This window comes from Oryctolagus cuniculus, chromosome 12 (assembly GCF_964237555.1).
Source record: "Oryctolagus cuniculus chromosome 12, mOryCun1.1, whole genome shotgun sequence".
NCBI lineage: Eukaryota > Metazoa > Chordata > Mammalia > Lagomorpha > Leporidae > Oryctolagus > Oryctolagus cuniculus.
The window spans coordinates 108,776,878-108,801,813 of NC_091443.1; the positions used below are offsets into that span (position 1 = coordinate 108,776,878).

The 24,936-nt window shown below is 57.9% G+C and overlaps 1 protein-coding gene and 2 long non-coding RNA genes across 4 annotated transcripts; 2 read left to right on the top strand and 1 right to left on the bottom strand.

The window, feature by feature from the left end:
- Window positions 1-152: 152 nt before the first annotated feature.
- Window positions 153-15,142, top strand: LOC108175690 (uncharacterized). 2 transcript variants are annotated; one of them, XR_011381101.1, is made up of 4 exons: window positions 153-322; window positions 1,058-1,277; window positions 1,950-7,754; window positions 14,335-15,142. It is a non-coding gene; the product is annotated as an uncharacterized lncRNA (long non-coding RNA). The 2 variants fall into 2 exon arrangements; XR_011381102.1 differs by lacking the exon at window positions 14,335-15,142 and adding an exon at window positions 8,369-11,644.
- LOC103345321 (uncharacterized) lies at window positions 5,886-20,008 on the bottom strand. The gene is made up of 3 exons (XR_515264.4): window positions 19,764-20,008; window positions 17,824-17,990; window positions 5,886-6,023 (listed from the first exon to the last, which is right to left on the bottom strand). It is a non-coding gene; the product is annotated as an uncharacterized lncRNA (long non-coding RNA).
- A 1,400-nt stretch (window positions 20,009-21,408) lies between these two features.
- Window positions 21,409-22,839, top strand: RPP25 (ribonuclease P and MRP subunit p25). Its single transcript, XM_008249212.4, has one exon. The coding sequence runs from the start codon at window positions 21,633-21,635 to the stop codon at window positions 22,230-22,232; it is 600 nt and encodes a 199-aa protein (XP_008247434.1). The 5' UTR covers window positions 21,409-21,632; the 3' UTR covers window positions 22,233-22,839.
- Window positions 22,840-24,936: the final 2,097 nt, after the last annotated feature.

The window sequence follows — 24,936 nt, forward strand, 5'->3', positions numbered from 1 at the left end:
GAACAGGGGCCCATTGTCTGGCTCCAGCCGGCCAGGAGTGGGGCCTCACTCCCACAGCTGGGGGGAGGGCGTGGAAAACAGCAGTGGAGGACGAGGGCGGGAGAGGGAAGGAGGGAGGCACCCCGGGGCGGGGAAAGGGCCCAGCAGGAAGTAATTCGCGGCCACCCGGCGGACCAGGAAGCAAGCGTCCTGGGTTACGGGCAGGGCCACCAGGGCCACTGCTGCTCCTGTCCCTGGCTACCCCACGGTGACCGTGCCGGGACGCAAGCCTAGGCCAAGCCACAGAGCAGGGGCCGGCGAGTGACAAATGGAGCCTCCAGAGGTTTGTGAAGTGTGGCCCCTATGGGAGAGGGGTGGGGAGTCCATGGGGGCCTCAGGACAGGGTCTGAGGGGCCCACGCTGTGGTCTACAGGGGAGAGATACGGGGTCCGCACGCGGGGTTTACAGGAGACATCTTGGAGTTCACGTGGGTCCTGCAGGGAGGTGTTGGGGTTCCCCTCTGATGGCAATCTGGAAAGTCAGAAAATCCTACTTGGTAAACAGCAGAACCAGGAAGAGCGTCGGGAAGCCTGGGTTTGTCCTAGGGGGTCACACCTCCTGCATTTAGGCAAAGGACGAGAACAATGCTATCGGTAGGGAAAATCACTTAAGCTTTCAAGGCATTTGCTGACAGCCTGCCACGGCCTGGCCACAGCCGGCAGAACGCTGTGGTTAGGGAACGCACTGACCGCGGACGCCCGCCCCTTCCCGGCAGGGTGGGTGTGAGCAGGGTGCTCATCCTCACTGAATCTGTTTTTCACATGCGCAGAGTAGGGATGATGCGCCTCACGTCTCGTGTCTCGTGGGCTCTGAAGTGAATTAACACATGTAACACACAGGACGGTGCCTGGGACACAGAACGTGTTTAGTGAGTGCTCGCTCACCCACGTCCTCCCTGGGGACACGTCCCTCTGACGCAGGGCAGCAGTGGGAGAGCCTGAGCCAATCCCAAGCTGCTTCTCAGAGTGGGGGTCTCACACCCCTGCTCTTGCAAAGCTAAAAAAGGCTCCCCCTACAGGACGCCCGGGGCGTGGTCACATGACAGCAGGCAGCGCGTCCCTGGGAGTGGTAATGCAACCGCAGGCCCGTGATGCGGCTCCGGGCTGCCTGTCTTTTCCTGCCCACCGACGCTGAGTGAGGCACGTCCGTGCAGGGGTGTCCAGGAGAACAGATGTGTGCGCAGCCAGCAGACAACCGAGACAACGACCAGCAGTAGCCCTGAACCTGTGAATGCCAGGGTGAGATGCTCAGTCCTGGGATATCCTGTCGCATAAATGCTGTTGCCCCCGTTTTATAAATGAGGCAAGTGAGGTGCCCAGAGCTAACGGGATCCGATCTGCCCCAGGAAATAGAACGGGTGCATCGATCGCCGGCTGTCCCCAGAGGTCGACTCAGAGATGGGGACCAGAGCACAAATGGTCACTTTGAGAGAGTCCCAGGAAGCACCTGTAGAGAAGTAGCAAAAGTGAAACGAAGGAAGAAAGGACCAAGATAGGGTGCAGTGGTGAGCAGGGCACACTGTGGGCAGCCGGGGCTTGATCCTACTGGGCGCCTGTGGGCACTGCAGAGCACAACGCAGGCACGCATTGCTGGAGGGGAGAGTGGAGGGCTGCTCCTGGCACTGCCGGCCTGCCCCGTGTGCTTTCTGAGGCAAAACTCCCGGGACCTGATACTACAGAGCCGTCAGGAGGGGCTGCAGGCTCCTGGAAGCAGCCAGGGCTGCATGGCTCCGGAGCCACATCACGCTGCCCCGAGATAACCCTGCAATCGCCTGGGCCCTTAGTCCTGCAGAAGGTTGCTGTACAAGTCTCCTTTCTTAGACAAGAGCTTCCTGTGCCCCTGAACCCCTCAGCACTCCTGGTCTGGAGACATGTATGTGACATGTATGTGGCATGTGCCCTGCTGCACAGGAGCAAGGACACAGTGGCACCCTCTTGACTGCAGAGCCATGGAAATGAGGTCGGCTCTTCCAGCTTCCCAGGGGAGCTCACCCGAGACCTCCCTGTGTAAATCGCCTCCACCCTGCGCCACACCACCCGGCCCTGCTTGTCTTCTCTCCCTACGAGGCAATGTGTGGAAGTACTCACTGATCATCCAGCCGATTAGAGGGTTGCATCGAAAACATGTGAAGGGCTCTTCCAACTCAATCACAAGGACAAGAAACCCACCTAAAACTGGGCAACGCGAAGCTGGTGTGTCACGGCAGGTTAAGCTGCCACGTCCCATGTCAGGCACCAGTTAGCATCCAGCTCCCTGCTAATGCGCCTGGGAAAGCAGCAGAAGGTGACCCGAGTAACTGGGTCCCTGCCACTCATGTAGGAGACCCGGATGGAGTTCTGGGCTCCTGCCTTCAGCCTGGCCCAGCCCTGGTCATTGTGGCCATGTGGGAAGTGATCCAGCAGATGGAATACCTTTCTCTCTTTGCCTTTCAGATAAATAAAATAAATTGCCTAGATCAATTTAAAAAACTGGGCAAGGCATCTGAATAGGAATTTCTCCAGGGAAGGTGTACAAATGGCCAAAATCCCATGAGACCGTGATCAGTCCTCAGGGTGAGATACCATTTCCCACCACTAGAGGGCTCTGAGCGACAAGACGGCACACTGCTGGTGGGAGTAAAATGGTACAGTCGTCTCCCAAAAATTCAAACTGAGCGACCGTTCGACCTAGCAACTGCACTCCCAGACACGTCCAAGAGGAACGAGAACACTCACAAAGAGACCAAGAGTACGAGCTGCAACTTTATTGAGGGTGGCGGGAGCTGCAGGCAGCCCTGCACCAGGGAGCGCGCACCCGCACAGAGCGACGCGACTCAGCGGAAGTGAGTGAGGAGCACCGTCAGCAGAACGCGTGAATCTCAGATCACTGTGCTGAGCAGGCAAAGCCCGGGCGGCTCTCCTGTCGGCGTAATTCCAAGCCGAGTAGTTCAAGAACAGGAAACTGAGGGACAGAGTCACTGGCTGGGACCGAGAGGACGTGTCTGCCGTGACAGGTGATCCTAGACCTTGTTTGGGTGGAGGTGACACCGTGTAAAAATTGTCAAAATTCATATGAAGCCGGCGCCGCGGCTCACTAGGCTAATCCTCTGCCTGTGGCGCCGGCACACCGGGTTCTAGTCCCGGTCGGGGCGCCGGATTCTGTCCCGGTTGCCCCTCTTCCAGGCCAGCCCTCTGCTGTGGCCAGGGAGTGCAGTGGAGGATGGCCCAAGTGCTTGGGCCCTGCACCCCATGGGAGACCAGGAGAAGCACCCGGCTCCTGCCATCGGATCAGCGTGGTGTGCCGGCCGCGGCGGCCATTGGAGGGTGAACCAACGGCAAAGGAAGACCTTTCTCTCTGTGTCTCTCTCTCTCTCACTGTCCACTCTGCCTGTCAAAAAAATTTTTTTTTAATTTTTTAAAAAAGATTAAAATATGTACCATTTATCCTGTGTGAGCTATTGCTCAGCAAAGTACTGGTATCATTTTAATGTTAAATTTTTGCTTTTTTAAAGATTTATTTTACTTATTTGAAAGGCACAGAGAGAGAGAGAGAGAGAGAGAGAAAGGTCTTCCATCCATTGGTTCACTCCCCAAACAGCCGAAACGGCCGGGGCTGGCCCATGCTGGAGCCAGGAGCCAGGAACTTCTTCCTGGTCTCCTGCATGGGTGCAGGGGCCCAAACACTTGGATCATCTTCCACTGCTTTCCCAGGTGCAGTAACAGGGAGCTGGATTGGAAAAGGAGTGACCAGAACTCAAACCAGCACCCATATGGGATGCTGGTGCCACAGGCAGTGGCTTAACCCACTAAACTACAAGGCTGGTCCCCTGATATCACTTTTTCTTTTTCTTTTCTTTTCTTTTTTTTTTTTTTAATTTATTTGCCAGGTAGAGTTATAGACAGTGAGAGAGTGAGACAGAGAGAAAGATCTTCCTTCCGTTGGTTCACCTCCCAAATGGCTGCTATGGCCAGAGCTACGCCTATCCGAAGCCAGGAGCCAGGTGCTTCCTCCTGGTCTCCCATGCGGGTGCAGGGCCCAAGGACCTGGGCCATCCTCCACTGCACTCCTGGGCCACAGCAGAGAGCTGGCCTGGAAGAGGAGCAACTGGGACAGAATCCGGCACCCACATGGGATGCCGGTGCCGCAGGCGGAGGATTAACCAAGTGGGCCACGGCACCGGCCCCCGATATCATTTTTTAATTTATTTATTTTTATTTATTTATTTTTTTTTGACAGGCAGAGTGGACAGTGAGAGAGAGAGACAGAGAGAAAGGTCTTCCTTTGCCGTTGGTTCACCCTCCAATGGCTGCCGCGGCCGGCGCACCGCGCTGATCCGATGGCAGGAGCCAGGAGCCAGGTGCTTTTCCTGGTCTCCCGTGGGGTGCAGGGCCCAAGCACCTGGGCCATCCTCCACTGCACTCCCTGGCCACAGCAGAGAGCTGGCTTGGAAGAGGGGCAACCAGGACAGAATCCGGCACCCCGACCGGGACTAGAACCCAGTGTGCCGGCACCGCTAGGTGGAGGATTAGCCTAGTGGGCCACGGCACCGGCCCCGATATCATTTTTTAAAATGGGGTCCCTGGGTGGCTTGAGTCTAGGGAACAAGTCACCAACCCCAACCTGGCTCTACCGTGGTCTCCCCTCACTGCTCCCCTTCCACGGGCAGTGCCACCTGGGGCACCCACGCGCCTAGCCAGACACTTCAGAGGTTATCTGCCCATACACGGCAGGAGAGCTGAGCGCTGGGCAGCCTGCTGGCCTCCACGCAAGCCAGCTTCATAGTCACCACGCAGCTTAGCCAACAGCTCCGAGCATGGAATCGGGAACACAGCCCACTGCACACTCACTGAGTTAGAACAGGGAGAGTGCAGCCAGGACTGCCCAGGCAAGCTTCTCCTGCCAACTGCCTGGAAAAATGTCCTCCACGAGTCCTAGCCTGGCCCTGGCACGGGCGAGCGCCAGCCAAGCCCCTCGGTGCCGATCCACAGCCGTCACCTGCCCGACCTGCTGGGCACGTGACAAAGCAGTGTCGCTTTTATCCCCAGTCTCGCCTCCTTCTCCGCCCTGCAACCTCGCCCCGTGGGCCCTCCGCTGAGCTGCGGGGCCCTCCCAGAGCTCTGTGCCTGCTCCAGCCCACCCTTCCTCAACACCACCCCAAGGCCAGCCACAGGGCACGGAGCTCCTGGCTGAGAGGCGGGTTGGTAAATGTTTAACCGCCGGCTCTTCAGGGGGAAAGGGCACTGTTTATATCAAATATGCACACACAGAAATTGTACTGATATAAAGGCCGTGCAACGCATGACTGACGCATAGAACAGTCTTGTTGGTTCTGCTGAACTCTCGCAACTGTTGCCAGCCTAAGGTTGTGTTTGACGGATGAGTTTTGGTGATTTATAAGACAATAAGTCAGGCTCTGTGCTTGTCATGTTTGCTAATTTCCATGGTGTAAATACTTCCCCTTCAGCTAATTTCGAGCTCACAATTGACGCCATGGAAGGCAGAGCTGTGCAGAGGCGCCACAGCACGCCATTACATGAGGCTCTTTGAAATATTAATGGAAAGCATGTATTATTAAAAAAAACTATGCATGGGTTTGATTTTTTAATATTTTTATTTATTTGACAGGCAGAGAGACAGAGGATTCCCTCTATATGATTCCCACTGACTGGTTCTCTCCCCAGTGCCCACAATGGCCAGGACCAGAGCCAACAGTGGGGGACTCCAGCCAGGTCTCCCCCAACACCTGAGCCGTCGCTGCTGCCTCCCGGGTCTGCATCTGCAGGAAGCTGGAGTCAGCAGCCGGAGCCGGGCTTTGAACCCAGGTCCTCCCATGCGGCACGCAGGAGTCGCCACAGGCGTCTGAGCCCCCGGGCTACACTCTCGCTTCTTCTTGGAGTCTTTGATGTGATCCCAAGGCTTTTCCTTGGAGGATGGGTCTGCCGACTGGAATTCCACGAGCATTCTCTTGGGAAAACGCCTAGGACAACCGTCTAGACTCCCAGGTCCTGTGAAGGGGGCGAGAGCCTTGGGACACTTGCAAAGCTGCCCCACCCCACCTTCCACAGTGATCTCCCCAGGCATACTCAGACAGTTTCATTTACGTTTTAATTGTGGCTAAAAACACATCCCACAGTTTCCCAGGCGAGCCGCTCGGTAGTGCTCAGTATACCCACGCGGCTGAGCAACAGATTCCAGACTTTTCTACGCTGCAAAACTGAAACTCTGCACCCGTTACCCAGCAACTCCCCCCCACACACCCCCCCCAACACCATCTGTTTTCTGTGTCTGAGTTTCACTGGCGCAGATACCTCAGAGAAGGGGATTCACACAGCACTGTCTTCATATGGACAGTTTTTTTTTAAGTTTGTATTTAAATATTTTCATTGTATTTGAAAAGCAGAGAGAGGTCTTCCATCTGCTGGTTCACTCCCTGAATGCCCACAACAGCCTGGGAGGGCCGGGTCAAAGCCAGGAGCCAGGAACCCCAACTGGGTCTCCCGCATGGGTGGCAGGGACTCGGGGACCTGATCCATCGGCTGCTGCCTGCCAGGGTGTGCATCAGCAGGAGCTGGATGAGACGCCGAGTAGGGCACGACTCAACTGGGTCCCAAGTGCTGACTTAGCTGCTGCGGTGGGGGTGGGCGTGGCATTGCAATGCAGTTTACCCTGCTAGGAGTGCCATCGTGGGTGCCGGTTCAAGTCCTGGCTGCCTGCTCCACTTCCTCTTTGTTTTTTCTTTTTGACAGGCAGAGTTAGACAGTGAGAGACAGACAGAGAGAAAGGTCTTCCTTCCGTTGGTTCACCCCCTAAATGGCTGCTACGGCCAGAGCTACGCCGATCCGAAGCCAGGAGCCAGGTGCTTCTCCTGGTCTCCCATGCGGGTGCAGGGCCCAAGGACCTGGGCCATCCTCCACTGCACTCCCGGGCCACAGCAGAGAGCTGGCCTGGAAGAGGAGCAACCAGGACAGAATCCGGCGCCCCAACTGGGACTAGAACTCGGGGTGCTGGCACCGCAGGTAGAGGAATAGCCTAGTGAGCCGTGGCTCCGGCCTCTTTTTTTAATGATTTATTTATTTATGTATTTATTTGAAAATCAGAGTTACATAGAGAGACAGAGTAACCTTCTATCTGCTGGTTCACTCCCCCAAAGGACCACATGGCTGGGTCTGGGCCAGGCCAAAGCCTGATATTGATTGATTGATGAAAGTCAGAGTTGCGGCGAGAGCTTCCATCTGCTGCTTCACTCCCCAGTGGTGGAAACGGCCAGGGCTGGGCCAGGCTGAAGCCGGGAGCCAGGAGCTCCACGTGGTCTCTCGCAGGGAGAAGTTGATGAGCTTTACAAAGCTGCTGGTCCACTCCCATTGCCCTGAACTGCCAGTCACTCCTGCTTGGCCAGGAAGGCTGGGAAATGCCTTTCAGCCGGGTGCACGGCCTCCGTGGATGAAGTCGGGGCAAGGGAGAACGGATACTGAGGCACGGCTCCGGCTGCACAAACACGCCGGGACCTGCCGCCAGCAAAGGAGCACGCAGGGCCCTGGCCACCCTCCTGCTCAGAGTGGGCTCCAAGGTGATGGCTCCACGCCGGGAGGTGGGGATGAGCACACACTGCCTTACGTCAGCGTCACTAGTCCTAGCCCCGCACTCACAGCGCTGCCTGTCAGGTGGTGGAGACCCGGAGAGAGCCTGAATGGATGAGTGATTGACAGCTCTGCTGCGGGAGGAGCCTGGCCTAGCAGGTAAGAGGCCCGCGATGGCCGCGCCCTGCCTCGGAGCCCCTGGGTTGGAGTGCCAGCTCCACTCCAGACTCTGACGCACACCCTGGGAGGCAGTGGTGACGGCTCAAGTGCTTGCGTCTCGGCCAACCACGTGGGAGACCCGGGCTGAGTTTCAGCTGTTGCTGGCATTTGAGGAGTGAACCAGTGGATAGATCTCTCTCTGTCTCTCTGCCTTTCAAATAAAAAGTAATGAATAAAAATGTAAAACAGAATCATAGTGCTGCTCTCTTCTCTGTGAATCCTTTTTCTTCTTGTTCAAAATGTTTATGTGTTTATTTGAGAGGCAGGGACAGAGAGTGAGCTCCCATCTGCTGGTTCACTCCCCACAAGCTGGAACCCGGGGAGCCGAGACCCCAGTGCAGGTCCGCGGTGAGAGGCAGGAGGGCGGGCACTGTGCAGCAGCAGGAGCTGGAGTCAAACCCAGGTGCTCCAGTGGGGGTGGGGTAGGGCCTCTGAACCTGCCCAGGAGCATTTCCCATGAACATCTCGCACCTCACATCCTCAAATGTGGGCCCTCAACAAAGCCACTTGGAGATAATCCCCACGCCATTTCTGCCCACTCTGTTTGCCCTCAGCAGGTAACATCGATTCCTTCCAGAGACGAGTGTGGTGAGGGCCCTGGATCCCTCCCTCCTCCTACTGGGCTCCCCACCCCCGCCCAGGCCTAGGTCAGTCACCAACCGTTCTCTGACCCCACCCACTTCTGAACCGCCAATCTCCCTCTTTCCCTGGTGTTGTCCACCCCTCCCTCTTTCATTTATCCTTCAAACATTTTGCAAAAGAAAAAAAAAACAGCTCTCCCTCTCTCTGTAGCTCACTCATGAGATTGTCAAAATCGTAGGCCATTTGCTAAGAACTCGATCAGCCAGTGTTCTCAGTTAATGTGTATACTACAGGGATATCAGGTGAGTCACAAAACTAGCCCCCTGACCCAAAACCCACCCATCACAGCTCTGGTCATTATCTGGCCCCCCGGGGACTTTCCCTAGGGCTGTACCCCTCAGAGGAGGTGACTGCCTGGCCCTTGACAGTGTGGGTCTGGTTTAGCCATGGTCTCTCCTGAGCTTGTTCACTGTACGTCAGCCCCCTATCACAAATTGGCAATTTTATGACCATTCATTATTCAATAAGAAAAACTACTTTCCCTGCTTGACTTGTTTTTAAAACTTGAATTTTTAAAAAAGATTTATTTATTTATTTGAAAGGCAGAGTTACACAGAGAGAGGAGCGGCAGAGAGAAAGAGAGAAAGGTCTTCCATCCGCTGGTTTACTCCCTAATTGGCCGCAACAGCCGGAGCTGCGCTGATCTGAAGCCAGGAGCCAGGAGCTTCTTCCGGGTCTCCCACATGGGTGCAGGGGCCCAAGCATGTGGGTCATCCTCTGCTGCTTTTCTAGGCCATTTGCAGAGTTGGGTCAGAAGAGGAGCAGCCCGGACACAAACTGGCACCCCTATGGCGCTTCTGCATTTAATCTGTGGCAGTATCACATGTCATAGGACTTTGGGGAAGCTCCACTACACACAGTCTTTGTGAAACTAAGAATGAAAAAGGTTGAGGCTGGCACTATGGCATAGCAGGTAAAGCCATTGCCTACAATGTCTGCAACCCATATGGGCACCGGTTTGAGTCCCTGCGGCTCCACTTCCCATCCAGCTCTCTGCTGTGGCCTGGGAAAGCAGTGGAAGATGGTCCAAGTCCTTGGGCCCCTGCACCCACGTGGGAGACCCGGAAGAAGCTCCTGGCTCCTGGCTTCGGATCAGCACAGCTCCGGACATTGCAGCCATCTGGGAAGTGAACCAGTGGAGGAAGATCTCTCTCTCTGTCTCTATCTCTCTCTATAACTCTGTCTTTCAAATAAAATAAAATAAATCTTAAAAAAAGAAAAAGGTTGAGGCAGTGCTGTGGCGTAGCAGGTTAAGCCTCCACCTGAGACACTGGTATCCCATTTGGGCGCCAGTTCGAGACTCGGCTGCTGCACTCCCAATCCAGCTCCCTGCTGATGCCCTGGGAAAGCAGTGGAAGATGGCCCAAGTGCATGGGCCCCTGCACCTGTGTGGGAGACCTGGAAGAAGCTCCTGGCTCCTGGCTTCAGCCTGGCCTAGCCCCGGATGTTGCAGTCATTTGGGGAGTGAAGCAGCAGATGGAAGACATTTCTCCTATTCTATCTCTCCTCCTCTCTCTGTAACTCTTTCAAATAATTTTTTTTTAAATCTGAAAAAAGCAAGAGTCTTAACATTATTATTAAAATGGTTTTTAATAAATAACTTTTTCAAGATTTATTTATTTATTCGAAAGGCAGAGGCAGAGAGAGAGAGATCTTCCATCCAATGGTTCACTACCCAGATGGCCCAAGTGGTTGGAACTGAGCTCATCTGAAGCCAGGAGCTTCTTCCAGGTCTCCCACATGCATGCAGGGGCCCAAGGACTTGGGCCATCCTCCACTGCTTTCCCAGGCCATAGCAGAGAGCTGGATCGGAAGTGGAGCAGCCAGGACTCGAACAGGTGCCCATATGGGATGCCGGCACTGCAGGCAGCAGCTTTACCTGCTATGCCACAGTGCCAGCCCCAAATCATTTATTTTTTAAAGATTTTTTTTTTTTTTTTGAAAGGCAGAGAGAAAGAAAGAGAGAATCTGGCCAGCACTGTGGCTCACTAGGCTAATCCTCCACCTTGCGGCGCCGGCACACCAGGTTCTAGTCCCGGTCCGGGCACCGGATTCTGTCTCGGTTGCCGCTCTTCCAGGCCAGCTCTCTGCTGTGGCCCGGGAGTGCAGTGGAGGATGGCCCAAGTGCTTGGGCCCTGCACCCCATGGGAGACCAGGATAAGTACCTGACTCCTGCCATCGGATCAGCGTGGTGCGTCGGCCGCAGCGCGCTGGCTGCGGTGGCCATTGGAGGGTGAACCAACGGCAAAGGAAGACCTTTCTCTCTGTCTCTCTCACTGTCCACTCTGCCTGTCAAAAAAAAAAAAAAAAAAAAAGAGAGAGAGAGAGAGAGAGAATCTTCCATCCACTGGTTCACTCCCTAAATGGTCACAATGGCCGTGGCTGCTCCAGGCTGAAGCCAGGAGCCTGGAGTTGCATCCAGATCTCCCACAGAGGTGGCAGAAGCCCAGGTACTTGGGCCATCCTATACTGCCTCCCCAGGTACATTAGCAGAGAGACGGATCGGAAGTGGAACAGCCGGGACTCAAATCCAGTGCTCCAACGTGGAAGCTGGCATCGCAGGCAGCTGTTTGGCTCACTGCCCCGCCAGGACAGTTTATTACACAGCAACCAACAACGGGGACACGGGGCTCTTCACATCCTATGCGAGCTTTTCAAACTGCTGATCTAACCAAGACAGGCCCAGTGTGGATCCTGCGTCGGTCCTTGGGGTACAGGCAATGGTGGCGAGCCCTGCAGGCTATCAGGAGAGATGCCAGCAATCCCCTGGCCCCTTCACTCCAGCATAGGACCTGGGCAGCTGATGGATGGAAGTGGTCCCATCGTAGATTAACAAGAAAGCAGCAGCAGTAGCCACGGGCGGTGGTAGCTGCTGACACTTTCCTCAAATAAACGGAAGCCGCATAAACTCCAGAGAAAGCCCAGAGTCTCCTTCCCCTGCCCCAGTCTGCTCCGTCCCCAGCTATGACAGCCCCTGGTCAGGGAGGATTTCCAGGGGGACTTGTAAAGTTTCAAACAGAAGTTGCCTGGCCCAGCTTGGCTGCTGCAGCCATTGGAGGAGAGAACCAGTGGATGGAAGTGTGCTCTCTCTCTCGCTCTCGCTCTTGCTTTTGCTCTCTCTCTGCCACCCACGTGGGAGACCCAGAGGGAGCTCCTGGCTCCTGGCTTTGGCCTGGCCCAGCCCCAGCCCCAGTTGTTGCAAGCTTCTGGGGGAGTGAACCAGATAGAAGTTCTCTCTCTCTCTCTCTGTGCCTCTCTCTCCCTTTCGAATAAATAAAGAACTCCCTCCAGGAGCTGCAGCTTGCTGCCCCAGATGGCATCTATCTCAGTTTGACCAACAGAATGCGGAGGAAGTGCGAATGTGTGACTTATAGGCCTGGCAGCCCCCATTCCCATCTTTTTTGTATCAGTCACTCAGGGAGGAAGCTGGGGCTCCGGCTCACGCCGAGGGAGGCCTGGCCTGCACCCCCAGCCCTCCAGAGGGCCTCAGATACATGATGAAGCCGATGAAGCCCGCCCCGGCTCCCTGCTGGATGCAGCCATGTGAGGGGCCACAGCTCAGTCCAGCCAAACCACATCATCAGAAATAAGGAACCATTGCGAAGTTTAGCCCCTAACAGATAACCTAAACAAGCAATCTTTAAAAACCTAAGACTGGTTTTAGGTACTGTGGCACAGTGGGTTGAGCCATTACCTGCCTTGCCAGCATCCCATATGGGCGTCAGTTCGAGTCCCGGCTGCTCCACTTCCGATCCAGTTAGCTGCTAATACGCCTGGGAAAGCAGCAGTAGATGGCCCGTGCTTGGGCCCCTGCACCCACACGGGAGACCTGGATGGTATTCCAGGCTCTAAGCTTTGGCCTGGCCCAGCCCTGGCCATTGCGGCCATTAGGGGAGTGAAGCAGCAGATGGAAGCTCGCTCTCTCTCTCTCTCTCTGTAACTCTGCCTATCAAATAACTAAATAGAATCTTTAAAACACACACACACACACACACACACACACAAACCTGAAACTGGTGCAGGCATTTGGTGGAGCAACTGAGACGCCGCTCAGGACACGAGCATCCCGTGTCCAAGTGTCTGTGTCCACTCAAGTCTCAGCTCCACTTCCAACTCCAGGTTCCTGCTAACACAGGAGGTTCTAGCTCAGACTCTTGGGTTTCTGTCTCTTCCTGTCCTTCTCTCTCTTTTCTTGTCTAAAAGTAAACAAATGAAAACCTGAAACCACTGGGACAGGTGCTTGGCCCATTGAGTAGGAAACCCACGTCCCGTATTGCAGAACCTGGATATCAGCCTGAGCTCCAGCTCCTGATTCCAGCTTCCTGCGAATGCAACCCCGCGAGGAGGCAGGTGACGCCCTGCATAGTTGGGTCCCCGCTACCCATGGGTGATGTGGATGGAGCTCCTGGCTTCAAGCTGGCTCAGCCCCAGCCATTGCAGGTATTTTTTTAAATTGCTTTTAGGGACTGGCACTGTGGCATAGCAGGTATAAGCCGCTGCCTGTGGTGCTGGCATCCCATGTGAGTGCTGGTTCAAGACCCGGCTGCTCCACTTCCAATCCAGCTCTCTGTTGTGGCCTGGGAAAGCAGTGGAAGTTGGTTCAAGTGCTTGGACCCCTGCACCCACGTGGGAGACCCAGAGAAGCTCCTGGCTCCTGGTTTCAGCTCAGTTCTAGCCGTTGTGGCCATGTGGGGAGTGAACTAGTGGATAGAAGACCTCTCTCTCTCTCTCTGCCTCTTCTTTCTCTGTGTAACTGTGACTTTCAAGAAAAAGAAATCTTAAAAAAAAAAAAAAAGGCCCAAGTGCTTGGGCCCCTGCATCTACCAAAAAAAATATAAACAAAATGAATAAATAAAAAAATAAATTATTATTTTAATTTGAAAGGCAGAGTTACAGAGGGGGACAGAGAGACAAATCTTCCATCCACTGGTTCACTGCCCAAACGGTTGCAACAGCCAGGGCTAAGCCAGACTGAAGCCAGGAGCCAGGAGCTTTTTCCAGGTCTCCCACGTGGGCACAGAGGCCCCCAGCACTTGGGCCGTCTTCTGCTGTCCTCCCAGGCACACCAGCAGGGAGCTGGACGGGAACTGGAGCAGCCGGGACTCACACCGGCATCCGTGTGTGATGCTGGCGTTGAGCTGTGGCTTTCACCCGCTACGTCACAGCACCGGCTCCCAATGCAGGCATTTGGGGAGCGAAGCAGCAGATGGGAGCTCTGTCTGTCTGTCTGTCTGTCTGTGCCTCTCCTGTGGAAAATAAATAAATAAATATTATTTTAGAGACCTGAAGCTGTCATGTGAAAACATGAATCTTGAGGACCTGAACAGGCCACACGGACTCTGGTGCAGAATCTGAAAGGTGCACCCACAACCCCAGCGAGGACCCGGGGGTACAACAGGCCCACTGCTTCCCGCTCCCGTGACTTCTCCAGGGCAGCCATGACGGGAGCAGGTGCCATCCAGTCCCAACTCCATCATCTCTCCGAGGCAGGGTCACTGGGCAGGCCATCCATCAGCGGGTGCACAGAATTTCTGGGCACAGAGAGAGAGAGAGTTCTCCTGGGAATTTTGCAAACAAAATATGTTCTTTCGCCTGCTGAATATAAAATTTTTCTTCTGGGAGGCTATTTACGGGGCACCTTGTGATGGATTTCAGAACAGTAGATGGCGGGCACACTTGAATAACTTCATCTTCACTGAGGAGGAGACAACCACCGGGGCCCTTGTGGCCATAAAAGGGTATTTGGCTGAGTGTCACCCCGAGCCAGGGGCATCCCCGAGGCACCCAGATCGATCTGGGGACTCTGCTCTGGGCCGGTGAGCTGGGGAACGGGGGTGTCGGGGGCGCTAGGTGAAACGGCTGTTTCCACTCTCACCAGCACCACCGGGCAGTGCCAAAGAAGGATGGAGCTGATCCCTGGCTGCTTCTCCACGCTCCAGACCCTAAGGGTCTCGCAGCAACAGAATGACATCGTTCATCACAGCCTGACTCAACAGGAAGTGAAAGCAGAAGTGCTTTATGTAGGCAACGCTGGGAAAAAGCTGACACAGCCACTCCCCATTGAAATGAGGCAGAAAATGTTCCATCACACACAATCAGAATAAAACACTGGGCCTGCATCCTGCCTGTCAACAAACAGCTGGGGCCTGCGGCTCTGTCTCCCTGCTTCGTTTTGGGTTTTTTTGCTGGCGTTTTTTTTTTTTTTTTTTTGTGCCCCATTTTGCAGGTCTGTGTGCAAGGTTTGCCGCTCAGATGTGAGCCGGTGGGTAAGGAATTGAGCCTTATTCTGGGAAGAGGAGCGAGCAGGCCATGGAGGGGCTGGGAGGACAGCCCAAGACAATCCCAAGAAGTAAGGACTATCAGCATCACTGTGGCGCAGTGGGTAAAGCCCCCACCTGCAGCGCCGGCATCCCACATGGGCTTTGGTTCGAGTCCCGGCTGCTCCACTTCCAGTCCAGCTTCCTGTTGACATGCGTGCACCTTGGGAGGCAGCAGATGATGGCTCCAGTGTTTGGGCCCCTGTCACCCATGTGGGAGATCAGGATGGAGTTCTAAGCTCCTGGCTTTGGCCTGCCCCAGCCCTGGCTGCTCTGGGCATTTGGGGAGTGAACCAGAAGATGGGAGGTCTCTCTGTCACTCCATCTCTCTGCCTGTCAAATAAATACAAATAAATAAATAAATAACAAGAGGGGTGGGCACCGTGTCATACCTGGCTAAGCTGTTACTTGGGATGCCTGCATCCCGTACCAAGAGTGTCTCTTTAGGCCGGCGCCGCGGCTCACTAGGCTAATCCTCCACCTGCGGCGCCAGCACACCAGGTTCTAGTCCCGGTCAGGGCGCTGGATTCTGTCCCGGTTGCCCCTCTTCCAAGCCAGCTCTCTGCTGTGGCCCGGGAGTGCAGTGGAGGATGGCCCACAGTCCTTGGGCCCTGCACCCCATGGGAGACCAGGAGAAGTACCTGGCTCCTGCCATCAGATCAGCGTGGTGCGTCGGCCGCAGCGCACCGGCCGTGGCAGCCATTGGAGGGTGAACCAACGGCAAAAGGAAGACCTTTCTCTCTGTCTCTCTCTCTCACTGTCCACTCTGCCTGTCAAAAAAAAAAAAAAAAGAGTGTCTCTTTGTGCTACATCCCCATGGGTATCTGGGCAACCAGCAGATGCAGGATCTTTCTCTCTCTCTCTCTCTCTCTCTCTCTCTCTCTCTCTCTCTCTCTCATTCTGCCTTTCAAACAAATAAACAAAACAAAACAAAACAAAAGTACACCCCCAAGGGGAAGTTATGTTCTGGGAAAACAGACCCAAACCAAGCACTGTAGCTCCGCCACATATGCCAGGCGGGGAGAGAACTCACCCTGGGGTTGGAGATCCTCCCTTAACGACAGCCGGGGAGGCCCCCGATGCTGTCTCCTGCCCTGCCTCCCGTTCCTCCCGCAGGGGACCTGGTGCCGCGACTGAGGACCGTCTGACTTGGGATCCAGCTCCATCTCACCCAGGAAGTGCGCAGCAGCCACCTCTCCGTGCCTGTGGCTCCCACGCCTTGTTCCATGCAAGCTGCCTGGTGCCGCATGATGCAGACTACACGTCAGCCATAACCCCAACTCCCTCAGCCGATCGGCTCTCTTCCTCCCTCCACCACCCAAATCCTTTCGCTTCTGTTTTGGTCAGAGTGGAGTTGGGAGAACTCAGAGAGCGAAGCTGATCCAAAGGTGGGAAGGGATATAGGGAGGGGGCTGTCGGCATCCCAGCAGGCTCCTGGGAAGTCCTGGGCTCTCTTAACTTTGCCCAGGTGAGCAGCTGTTTACTGCGCCTGCCTTTAGCTTCTGGCAGAAGATGGGGGAGCTGGTGGCGGCACCCAGAGAAGGAGTGTGTGTGTGGAGGGGAGGGCTATGGCTGCTTTGGCCACCCCTCCTCTAACCACCGACCCCCTCCTCGGCCATTCCAGACCCCCACATCCTCTCTCTTCTGCCTCCCAGGTCTGAGGCAACTTGTCCTGTCTGCTGAGAAAGCAGCTGAATGTTGGGCAAGATTAATGACTCTTGTCCCCGAATGGCCCCGCGCGGGGCGTGCAGCGCGCGCCCCCATTCCCCACGCACGGGGCTGGAGCCGACAGAAGAGGAAGAGAGGCCCGGAGGCGAGAGGTACAGCTGGAGTTGGGATTCCTGGAGACAGGACATGGTGAGGAGGTCAGGGCCGGGAGCTGAGCTGGGCAGCCAGACGCAGAGTCTCCAAGGCCACGGGCACTCACAGGCATCATTAAGCTAGATTTACAAAGAGCTCGGGGACCCATAACCCCACTCAGCCCTCAGGGAAGTCTTGTGAGGTGGAGACTGATCTTCCACCCTTGCAAACAACCTCAGATAAGTTGTCACCCAGGCGATCATTCACCAAACATGTATTAAGTTCATGCCGTGTGCCAGGAAACCAACCAGCTCTCCTGCTCGGCCCGGCGCTCTTTCCATACATTTGCTTCAACACCTTGATTCCCTGGGAACTGAACGCCTCTTCTGTGGTTCTGAAATGACCACAGATTCTGATAAGGCTCCCTTCCAGCTGCAGAGCCCCCAGGCAGGGAGTGGGCTAAGAGGCAAACATCCCAAATCAGGGAGGCTCCCGCCTCGGCTCCTGGCTCCACCTCCTGCTGATGCACACCCCAGAGACCACAGGGGACGGCTGGAGCGGCTCAGGCTGCTTCACCCCTGCCACCCACGTGGGAGCCCTGGGCAGGCTGCTGTAGGCATGGGGCGGGGGGCAGTGAACCAGCAGATAGAAGCTCATCTCCAGATCTCTCTCAATCTGCTTCTCTCTGCCTCTCAAATAAATTGATTTCAATTTTTTTTTTTCTTAAAAAAGCAGTGGAATCTAGTTCTCTCCTTGGATGTGGGCTGGGCATCTTTCCAACCTAGAGAATGAAGTGGAAATGATGGCCTGCAGTCCCAGAGGAGAGCGCCAAAGGGCAGCGCAGCTTCCCACTCACTCCCTCTCCTCCTCTGTCTCCCTCCTTCCCTCCCTCTTCTCACACGCTCTGTTAATGTGGTTAAGGCTGGGAACTTAATCCAACCATGTCGTTCAGAGGTGGGGCCTCTGGACAGCGATTAGATGGGGTACCAGGGTGGAGCCTGGAAATATCCTGGTGGTTTTACAAGGAAAGGGAGAGAGACACCACCCCACCACCCCCGGCAAGTGCACGCTGGCATGCACGCTCACACACACTCGCTCCAGCTTTCTGCCATGCATGCTCCGGGCAGAGGGTGCACCCGATCTGACCTTGGACTGTGAACCTACAGAACCGGAGCTGAAATGAACCTCTTTCCTGTATCAAGTCAGCCTGCCCAGGTATCGCGCTATCCTGATGAAAAGCCAACCCATACCTTCAGTGGGCAGCTGGAAAGTCCATTCCTCAAGCAGGGAGATGGGTCGGAGCGGCTGGGCTCAAAGACCTGCGGTGGCTGCTTCCTCGGTTGGGCAAGGCGGGGGCGAACCCCTTGAGCTCTCTCACCCTCAGTTTCCACAAGTGACAAGCAGCCATGACCCCACCCTGGAAGGGAAGAGGGTGGGGCTTCAACCTGGGAGGGAGCAGTGAAGACCTTGGACAGTGCCCACAACTTCCTGTTCTTCCCAAGGACCTGCCCGGAGGCCAGGCTGACACCGGGAGATCCGCCCTGTCTGGGTGTGAGATTGGGCCACAGGAGGCTGGAGCTACAGGGCAGGTCTCCAAGGGCCTTAGCAGAGGAGGGCCTGGGGCCACAGGGGAGTGCTGTCTGCCCACCCCTCGCCCGGCTTCCTCCCAGAGTGAAAGAAATCCTGTTGGCCACTCACAGCCCCTGACTCAGGAGGGCAGCCGCTGTTTCCAAGGCATTCTGCGTCCCATCCTTTCCCCAACCTTCTTTTCCCTTCGTCTCCCTTAAAACATTTTTTTGGAACATTTTAATCACAAATAACAGTTCGGAAACTAGTAACTGACTCAAGGTTTGTTTTTGTTTTTTTAAGATTTATTTACTTATTTGAAAGTAAGAGTTACACAGAGAAAGAGAGGCAGAGAGAGAGAGGTCTTCCATCTGCTTGTTCACTCCCCAGTTGGCCACAATGGCCGGAGCTGCACCAATCTGAAGCCAGGAGCTTATTCTGGGTCTCTCACAGGGATGCAGGGGCCCAAGGACTTGGGCCATCTTCTACTGCTTTCCCAGGCCATAGCAGAGAGCTGGATCGGATGTGGAGCAGCCAGGACTCAAACCGGCACCCATATGAGATGCCAGCACTGCAGGTGGCATCCTCACCCTCTACACCCCTGCCTCAAGGTCTAAGGCTGGCCTGGGTGAGACAGGTGACTGCAGTGAGTCCATTTTACAGATGACAAAACTGAGGCACAAAGGTGAAGTAAATCTGCCCAGGTCCCCCAGAGGCAGAGAGAAGCTAAAGGATAGGGTTGGCGCTGCGGCATAACAAGTAAAGCCGCTGCCTGCAGTGCCGGCATCCCATGTGGGCGCAGCGTTGAGTCCCGGTTGCTCCACGTCCGATCCAGCTCTCTATTTTGGCCTGGGAAAGCAGTGGAAGATGGCCCAAGTGCTTGGGCCCCTGCACCCACGTGGGAGACCTGGAAGAAGCTCCTGGCTTCTGGCTTTGGATCAGCTCAGCTCCCACCGTTGTGGCCATCTGGGGAGTGAACCAGTGGATGGAAGAGCTCTCTCTCTCTCTCTCTCTCTCTTCCTCTGTCTCTGCCTCTCTCTCTGCCTCTCTGTAACTCTGCCTTTCAAATAAATAAATACATCTTAAAAAAAAAAAAAAAAGGGAGAAGAAGCTAAAGGAGCTTAGAGTCAGGGTCACACCCCATTGACCCCGGCTGCTCCAAGACTTGGCAGGAGCCTCGATCTTGTACTCATATTTCACAGTCCTCTTCCTAGAGGCAGCAGCCAAAATTGGATGCAGCCACAGAGGTTACGGATGTCACGGTGTTGTCTCCTTGCAGGGATTTAGAGACGCACTCACATCTCCGAGCGCGGGCGCACGGGGACAGATCGCGCTTTTGTTTCAACTTGGGAAGGCTGCCTTGCGAGTGGGCCACGCCGCTTCTTCCACACGAGGTCTTGCCCCTCTCCAGCCCCAGCCTGTGCGGGAGCCTTCCCTCCCTCGGCGCCAGCCCCTTCCCCCACGGTTCCCCTTCGCGGTAGCCTCGCTGCTTCGCCCCCATTCCCTGCCGCCTCCCGTTCCTCCCCTCCCCCTGCCACCCTAAGGTCTGCATCGTCCGCCCGCCCCCACTGTCCCCTCTCCCGCCCCCGCTGCCTCCCGGGCCGCCAGCTCGACCCCAACTCACCCCTACCCCGGCCTTCGCGCGCCCCTAACCCGGTCCCCGGGCAGCCAGCGGGGAGCGCGCAGCCGGCGGGCCGCGACGCGCGCTGACAGCGTAATGAATGGCTCCGGCGGTAATTAGCGACCCCGCGGCTAATCACCGCGCACATTTGCATCTTAAGTGCTGCAGCGGGAGCGGAGGGGGGCCGGCAGGGGGATGCGGGCCTCCCCGGCCTTCTCCCTTCGCCGACCGAGAAGCCCAGGGCTGGGGCCTCCCGCAGCGGATTGCAGGGGAGCGGACGCCGAGCCTGTGCTCACCCTGCACCAACCCCGCAGCTCCCATCTCCCTTGGGCCAATCTACAGGACCCCCCCCCCTCCTCGAGACCAGGCTGGCATACCTGGGGATGGAGGGTCTGCTTCTCCCCCAGCTTCCCCTGGGGGCTTCTCCTCCGGCCAGGCCCCCGCAGCCCGGCCTGGGTCCCGCTGATGCGGCGGGTCCCCGCGGAGGACCGACCCCGACGTGCAAGCTGGGTAGAGGCCGCGGCGGGGGTCGCCCTGGTCGCACCCAAGTCCTGGGTGCAAAGACCACCCCAAGCGGCAGTGGGGGGTGGGGGGGCAAGCGCCGGGCTCTGCCATGCGGAGCCACTACAGCCACGGGGCGAGAGGAGGCCCAGCGGCCCTGGCACGTTGCGCCCCAGCCCGGGGTCGCCCCCTGAGTTTCGACAGTGGGGGCTAGAAGGGGGGATTAAGGGCACAGCCCTGCAGTTTCAGGGAGACTCAGGTTCCCTCTCCAAACCTTCGGCCCCAGCTTCAACCCCTCTGCAGCTGCGGGAGACCCAGCCCCGCCGTCCCGCGGGGGTCCCCTGGTTTCCTAACGGCCCAACCCCACCCATCCTCCCCCGTCTCTCCCCAAACCTGCCCTTCTGAGAAAGGATTTCTGTGCCACTTAAGGGGCCCAGGCTAACTGACAACGAATTCCATCTCCGAGGGGTCCCGGGGCCCACGTGGGCAGGGAGCAGCGCCTGGCGCGGCCGCTCCGAGGGCACCGCCAGGCGGGATGGGGCAGGCCTGCGCCTCTAGAGGGGGTCACCTCGTTCCCCTCTCCCTGCATCTCAGGGCACAGCTCGCCCCGAGCACTGTTCCACGCTCCGGGGGAGTATGGGCAGGGCGGCTCCGAGCCCCAGCCCGAAAACTCGCGCCCCTGCCGCTCCGCCAGGACCACGCCGCGACGTGGGGGTCCGAGCCCAGGCGCGCGCGGCGCGGAACCCGCGCCTCCCGCGCTCTGCTGATCGCGCGCCCGCTGTCCTTGAGGCGACCACGCTCTCCAGCGCAGGGACCGTCTCCGCGGGGTGGGGGTGGGGAGGCCGCTCGGGAACTCGTCCCCCTCCCCCAGGGCCTCGGGGCTGCCTTCGGTTGGAACGGGAAGGGCCCGGGTCCCTAGTTTTTTCATTTAGGATGCCGGTTTACGTGGGTTGGCTCGGAGAGAGCTGATGGCGACCACAAGGAAACTTGGCTTCCCTAGTCACCCCCGGCACTGCCGATGCGCCCCACCGCGCGCTCTTCCCGCGCCCGGGACCCCAAGCTGGGCGGCGGAGGGCGGCACGGGGGCGGGGAAGGGGGCTGGCCACCCTGGGCGGAGCCTGGAGGTGGGGGCGGGGCCTCCCAGGATCCTAGGCGGGGCCTCGGCCGAGGCGCGGAGCACAGGGCTCCGAGCGCGCAGAGTAGCTGCGCCCACTTGGGAGCAGCAGGGGCCGAGGATCGCGGCGTCCCAGCCCTCCCGCCAGCGTCCGCGCGGCCCCGGGCCCTTACCCCTGCCGGGCGCGACCGCGGCCATGCAGCCCCGCGGCTGAGGCGGCCCCATGGCCACGCCGGCTGCCCCGGCGACGAGGGCGCATGGAGAACTTCCGTAAGGTGCGCTCCGAGGAGGCGCCGGCCGGGGGCGGTGCCGAGGGGGGCGGCCCGGGCTCCGGGCCCTTCGCGGACCTGGCCCCGGGCGCGGTGCACATGCGGGTCAAGGAGGGCAGCAAGATCCGGAACCTGCTGGCCTTCGCCACCGCCAGCATGGCGCAGCCAGCCACGCGCGCCATCGTCTTCAGCGGCTGCGGCCGGGCCACCACCAAGACCGTCACGTGCGCCGAGATCCTCAAGCGCCGCCTGGCGGGCTTGCACCAGGTCACGCGGCTGCGCTACCGGAGCGTGCGCGAGGTGTGGCAGAGCCTCCCGCCCGAGCCCTCGCCGGGACAGGCGCCTGGCGCACCGGCAGCCAGCCTCAGTGTGCTTAAGAACGTGCCCAGCCTCGCCATCCTGCTGTCCAAGGACGCGCTGGATCCGCGGCAGCCCGGCTACCAGCCCCCCAGCCCTCATCCCGGGCCCTCGTCCCCGCCAGCCGCGCCGACGGCCAAGAGGAGCCGGAGCGAACCTGCCGCTGGAGAAGCTTCGGGGAAGAGGTCGCAACCAGAGCCCGGCGCTGCGCACGAGGACCCGACGGCCTGAGAACTCGCTCCGGACTCCGGCCGCCTGCCTCGGCTGGGTCTCTCCCCGCGGGTGCCTCTAGCCTTTCACGCCTGGAGCGCACAGCTGGGACGCAGCGACTGGCGGCGTGGACCCCACGGCAAGAGGAGGAGGACCCCAGGGAAGCTTTCGGGGCTGGTTGCTGCTGTGCCCAGTACGGCCTGAAGACGCGGAACCCACCTTCTTCGCCTGTTCTGGAGCGTCCTGGGACCTTCAGGGAGGGAACTCGGGGCGGTGGGATTCTTGAGGCGTGTCTGGGTCCCCGGGCGGTTAAAGGCACCCAGCGGAGGCCCGGGGTCTGGACGCCACCGAGGAGAGCAGGGCGGCTGAGGGTTGGGGAGTCTGGGATGTGGGGCCTGTTCCGCTCCCCCACCCGGGGTCAGTTTCCAGTGTTCCCCTTGCTTCCCTGGAGCAGCCCAAGGTCCTGGTGACAGGCACCGGGCATCTCCCCAGGCTCTGTGTCCCCCCCTCCTCCACTTTCCCCAGGCTGGCCCGAAGGGAAAGACTGGCCCAGGACTGCACGCCCCGTGCCTCCTCCCCCAAGCCCCACAGCTGGAGTCTTGCAGCCAATAAAACAAACACAAAAATGGCTCTGTCCCAGGTTTTTTTCCTGACCACCTGCCTGTGCAGGCAGCCCTGGCCTTCCCCCGTGCCTCAGTCGCCGCAGCCTTGCCCCCTTAGCTTGCAAAGGGTCTAGCACAGGGACTGGCAGCCTCACAACCGGGCAAAGTGTTCCCCAGCTCCACCCTTGCTCCCCGCCCTGCCTGGCAAGGCTCCCTGTGCAGCACCGCTGGGGAGAAGGGGGAAGCACACTGCCTTTCTGGGAGGAGAAGGAAGGGGGCTCAGTGAATCGCTGGTGGTCACTGCCAAGGATGGAGACTGCGGAGATCCCCAAACCTGCAGCCAGAAGGCTGGCACAAAGCCCCTGTCCCCTCCACTGCCCTCTCTCGCAGAAAGGACAGCACACCCTTGGGGGAGGGGAGGGGAGGAGGCACAGATCCGAGGCTGGAAATTACTATTCAGCGCGGAGCGGACTGGGCTGTGATTCACTGCAGGCTCCCTGATAAGCTGCTGCCTCCAGCCCCGCACAGCTGGCTGCCGAGAGATAACGGCTGCCTAAGCCGCTGGGTCCAAGTCGGCTGGGGAGGGGGCGCTGGGTGCTGGCAGAGTGCTCGCAGGGGTGGGGACAGGGTCTCGGAGCAGACCCGCCCCCTGCACCTCGGGGAGGAGGAGCGGGGAAGAATGCATTGGTAGGCACTTTGCCGGCAGAGCCCTGAAATAAATCCTGCTGCTGGTGAGGAGGTCCCTCTGCTGACAGCGGGGGCTCCTCAGGGAGTCTCCCCACCCCTCAGCAGCTCCGCCTCGCCTGCAACCCGGAGTCCAGCCATCCAGACCCCCACTGCTTGTCCTCCCGATGTCCTCTTCTCTCTTTTTCAAAAAACATCTATTTATTTGAAAGGCAGAATGACAGGGATCCTGAGAGAAACACACAAACACACAGATCTTCCATGCGCTGGTTCATTCCTCAAATGGCCGCAGTAACCAAGCGGAGCCAGGCTGATGTGGGGGAGCTGGAACTCCACTGGGGTCTCCCACGTGGCCGGCGGGGGCCAAGTACTGGAGTCATCTTCCCCTGCCTTCACCGTGCGTTAACAGGGAGCTGGATTGGAAGTGGAGCAGCCAGGTCTTGAACTGGCACTCTGATATGGGATGCCAGCATTGACAATGGTGGCTTAACCGTCTGTGTCATAACGCCGGTCCCTAACGTGTTCTGGAGGAACCCCTGGGTGGCCCAACAAGCGTGAAGAAGAGAGGGGCACGGTGTTCCCCAGCTTCAGGGCCTTAACCTACCCCTGGTGCCGGACAGCAGGGCAGGGAACTGCGCTCTCGCGGCCCGCCCCTGGCCTCTGCGAGCGTCCTGCTCGGTCTCCTTGGTCCTCTGGCACTGCTGACCAAGAAGCAGGCTCCAGAGAAAGCGGAGAGAGGTTTCCCTACCCCCTGCTCACCAGCAAGACTTAGGCGGGGACCTGAGGAATCCCAGAAAGGGGAGGGGGTGTAGTGAGGGCAGTGCGGAAGAGACACAGCCAACTCGGGCCAGAAGACAGAAGTGGGGAGCCCCTGGGAGGCCCCGTGCAGCAGCAGCCTCTCTCCAGGGCCTTCCTAGGCCCAGCCTGGTGTTTAGGGGCGGGGCCGAAGCCACACACCCAACTGTCAGGCCACAAAATCAAAACGCACTTGGGAAGGTAAAAGTATAAAACGCAAAGCCGGGGGCAGGCACTGTAGCGTAGTGGGTAAAGCCGCCGCCTGCAGTGTCAGCATCCCATATGGGCGCCAGTTCCAGTCCCGGCTGCTCCACTTCGGATCCAGCTCTCTGCTATGGCCTGGAAAAGCAATAGAAAATGGCCCAAGTCCTTGGACCCCTGCACCTGCTTGGGAGACCAGGAGAAGTACCTGGCTCCTGCCATCGGATCAGCGCGGTGCACCGGCTGCAGTGCGCTGGCCGCGGCAGCCATTGGAGGGTGAACCAACGGCAAAGGAAGACCTTTCTCTCTGTTTCTCTCACTGTCCACTCTGCCTGTCAAAAAAAAAAAAAAAAAAAAAAAAGCAAAGCCAGAGCTCATGGTCAGGTGGGATGTGGACTTCCAGCTGGGCCTTCACTCCACAAGCAACCATCATCATTGAACCA

Coding starts and splice junctions, on each gene's coding strand:
- RPP25 (XM_008249212.4), top strand. CDS start 21,633: ATGGAGAACTTCCGTAAGGTGCGCTCCGAGGAGGCGCCGGCCGGGGGC.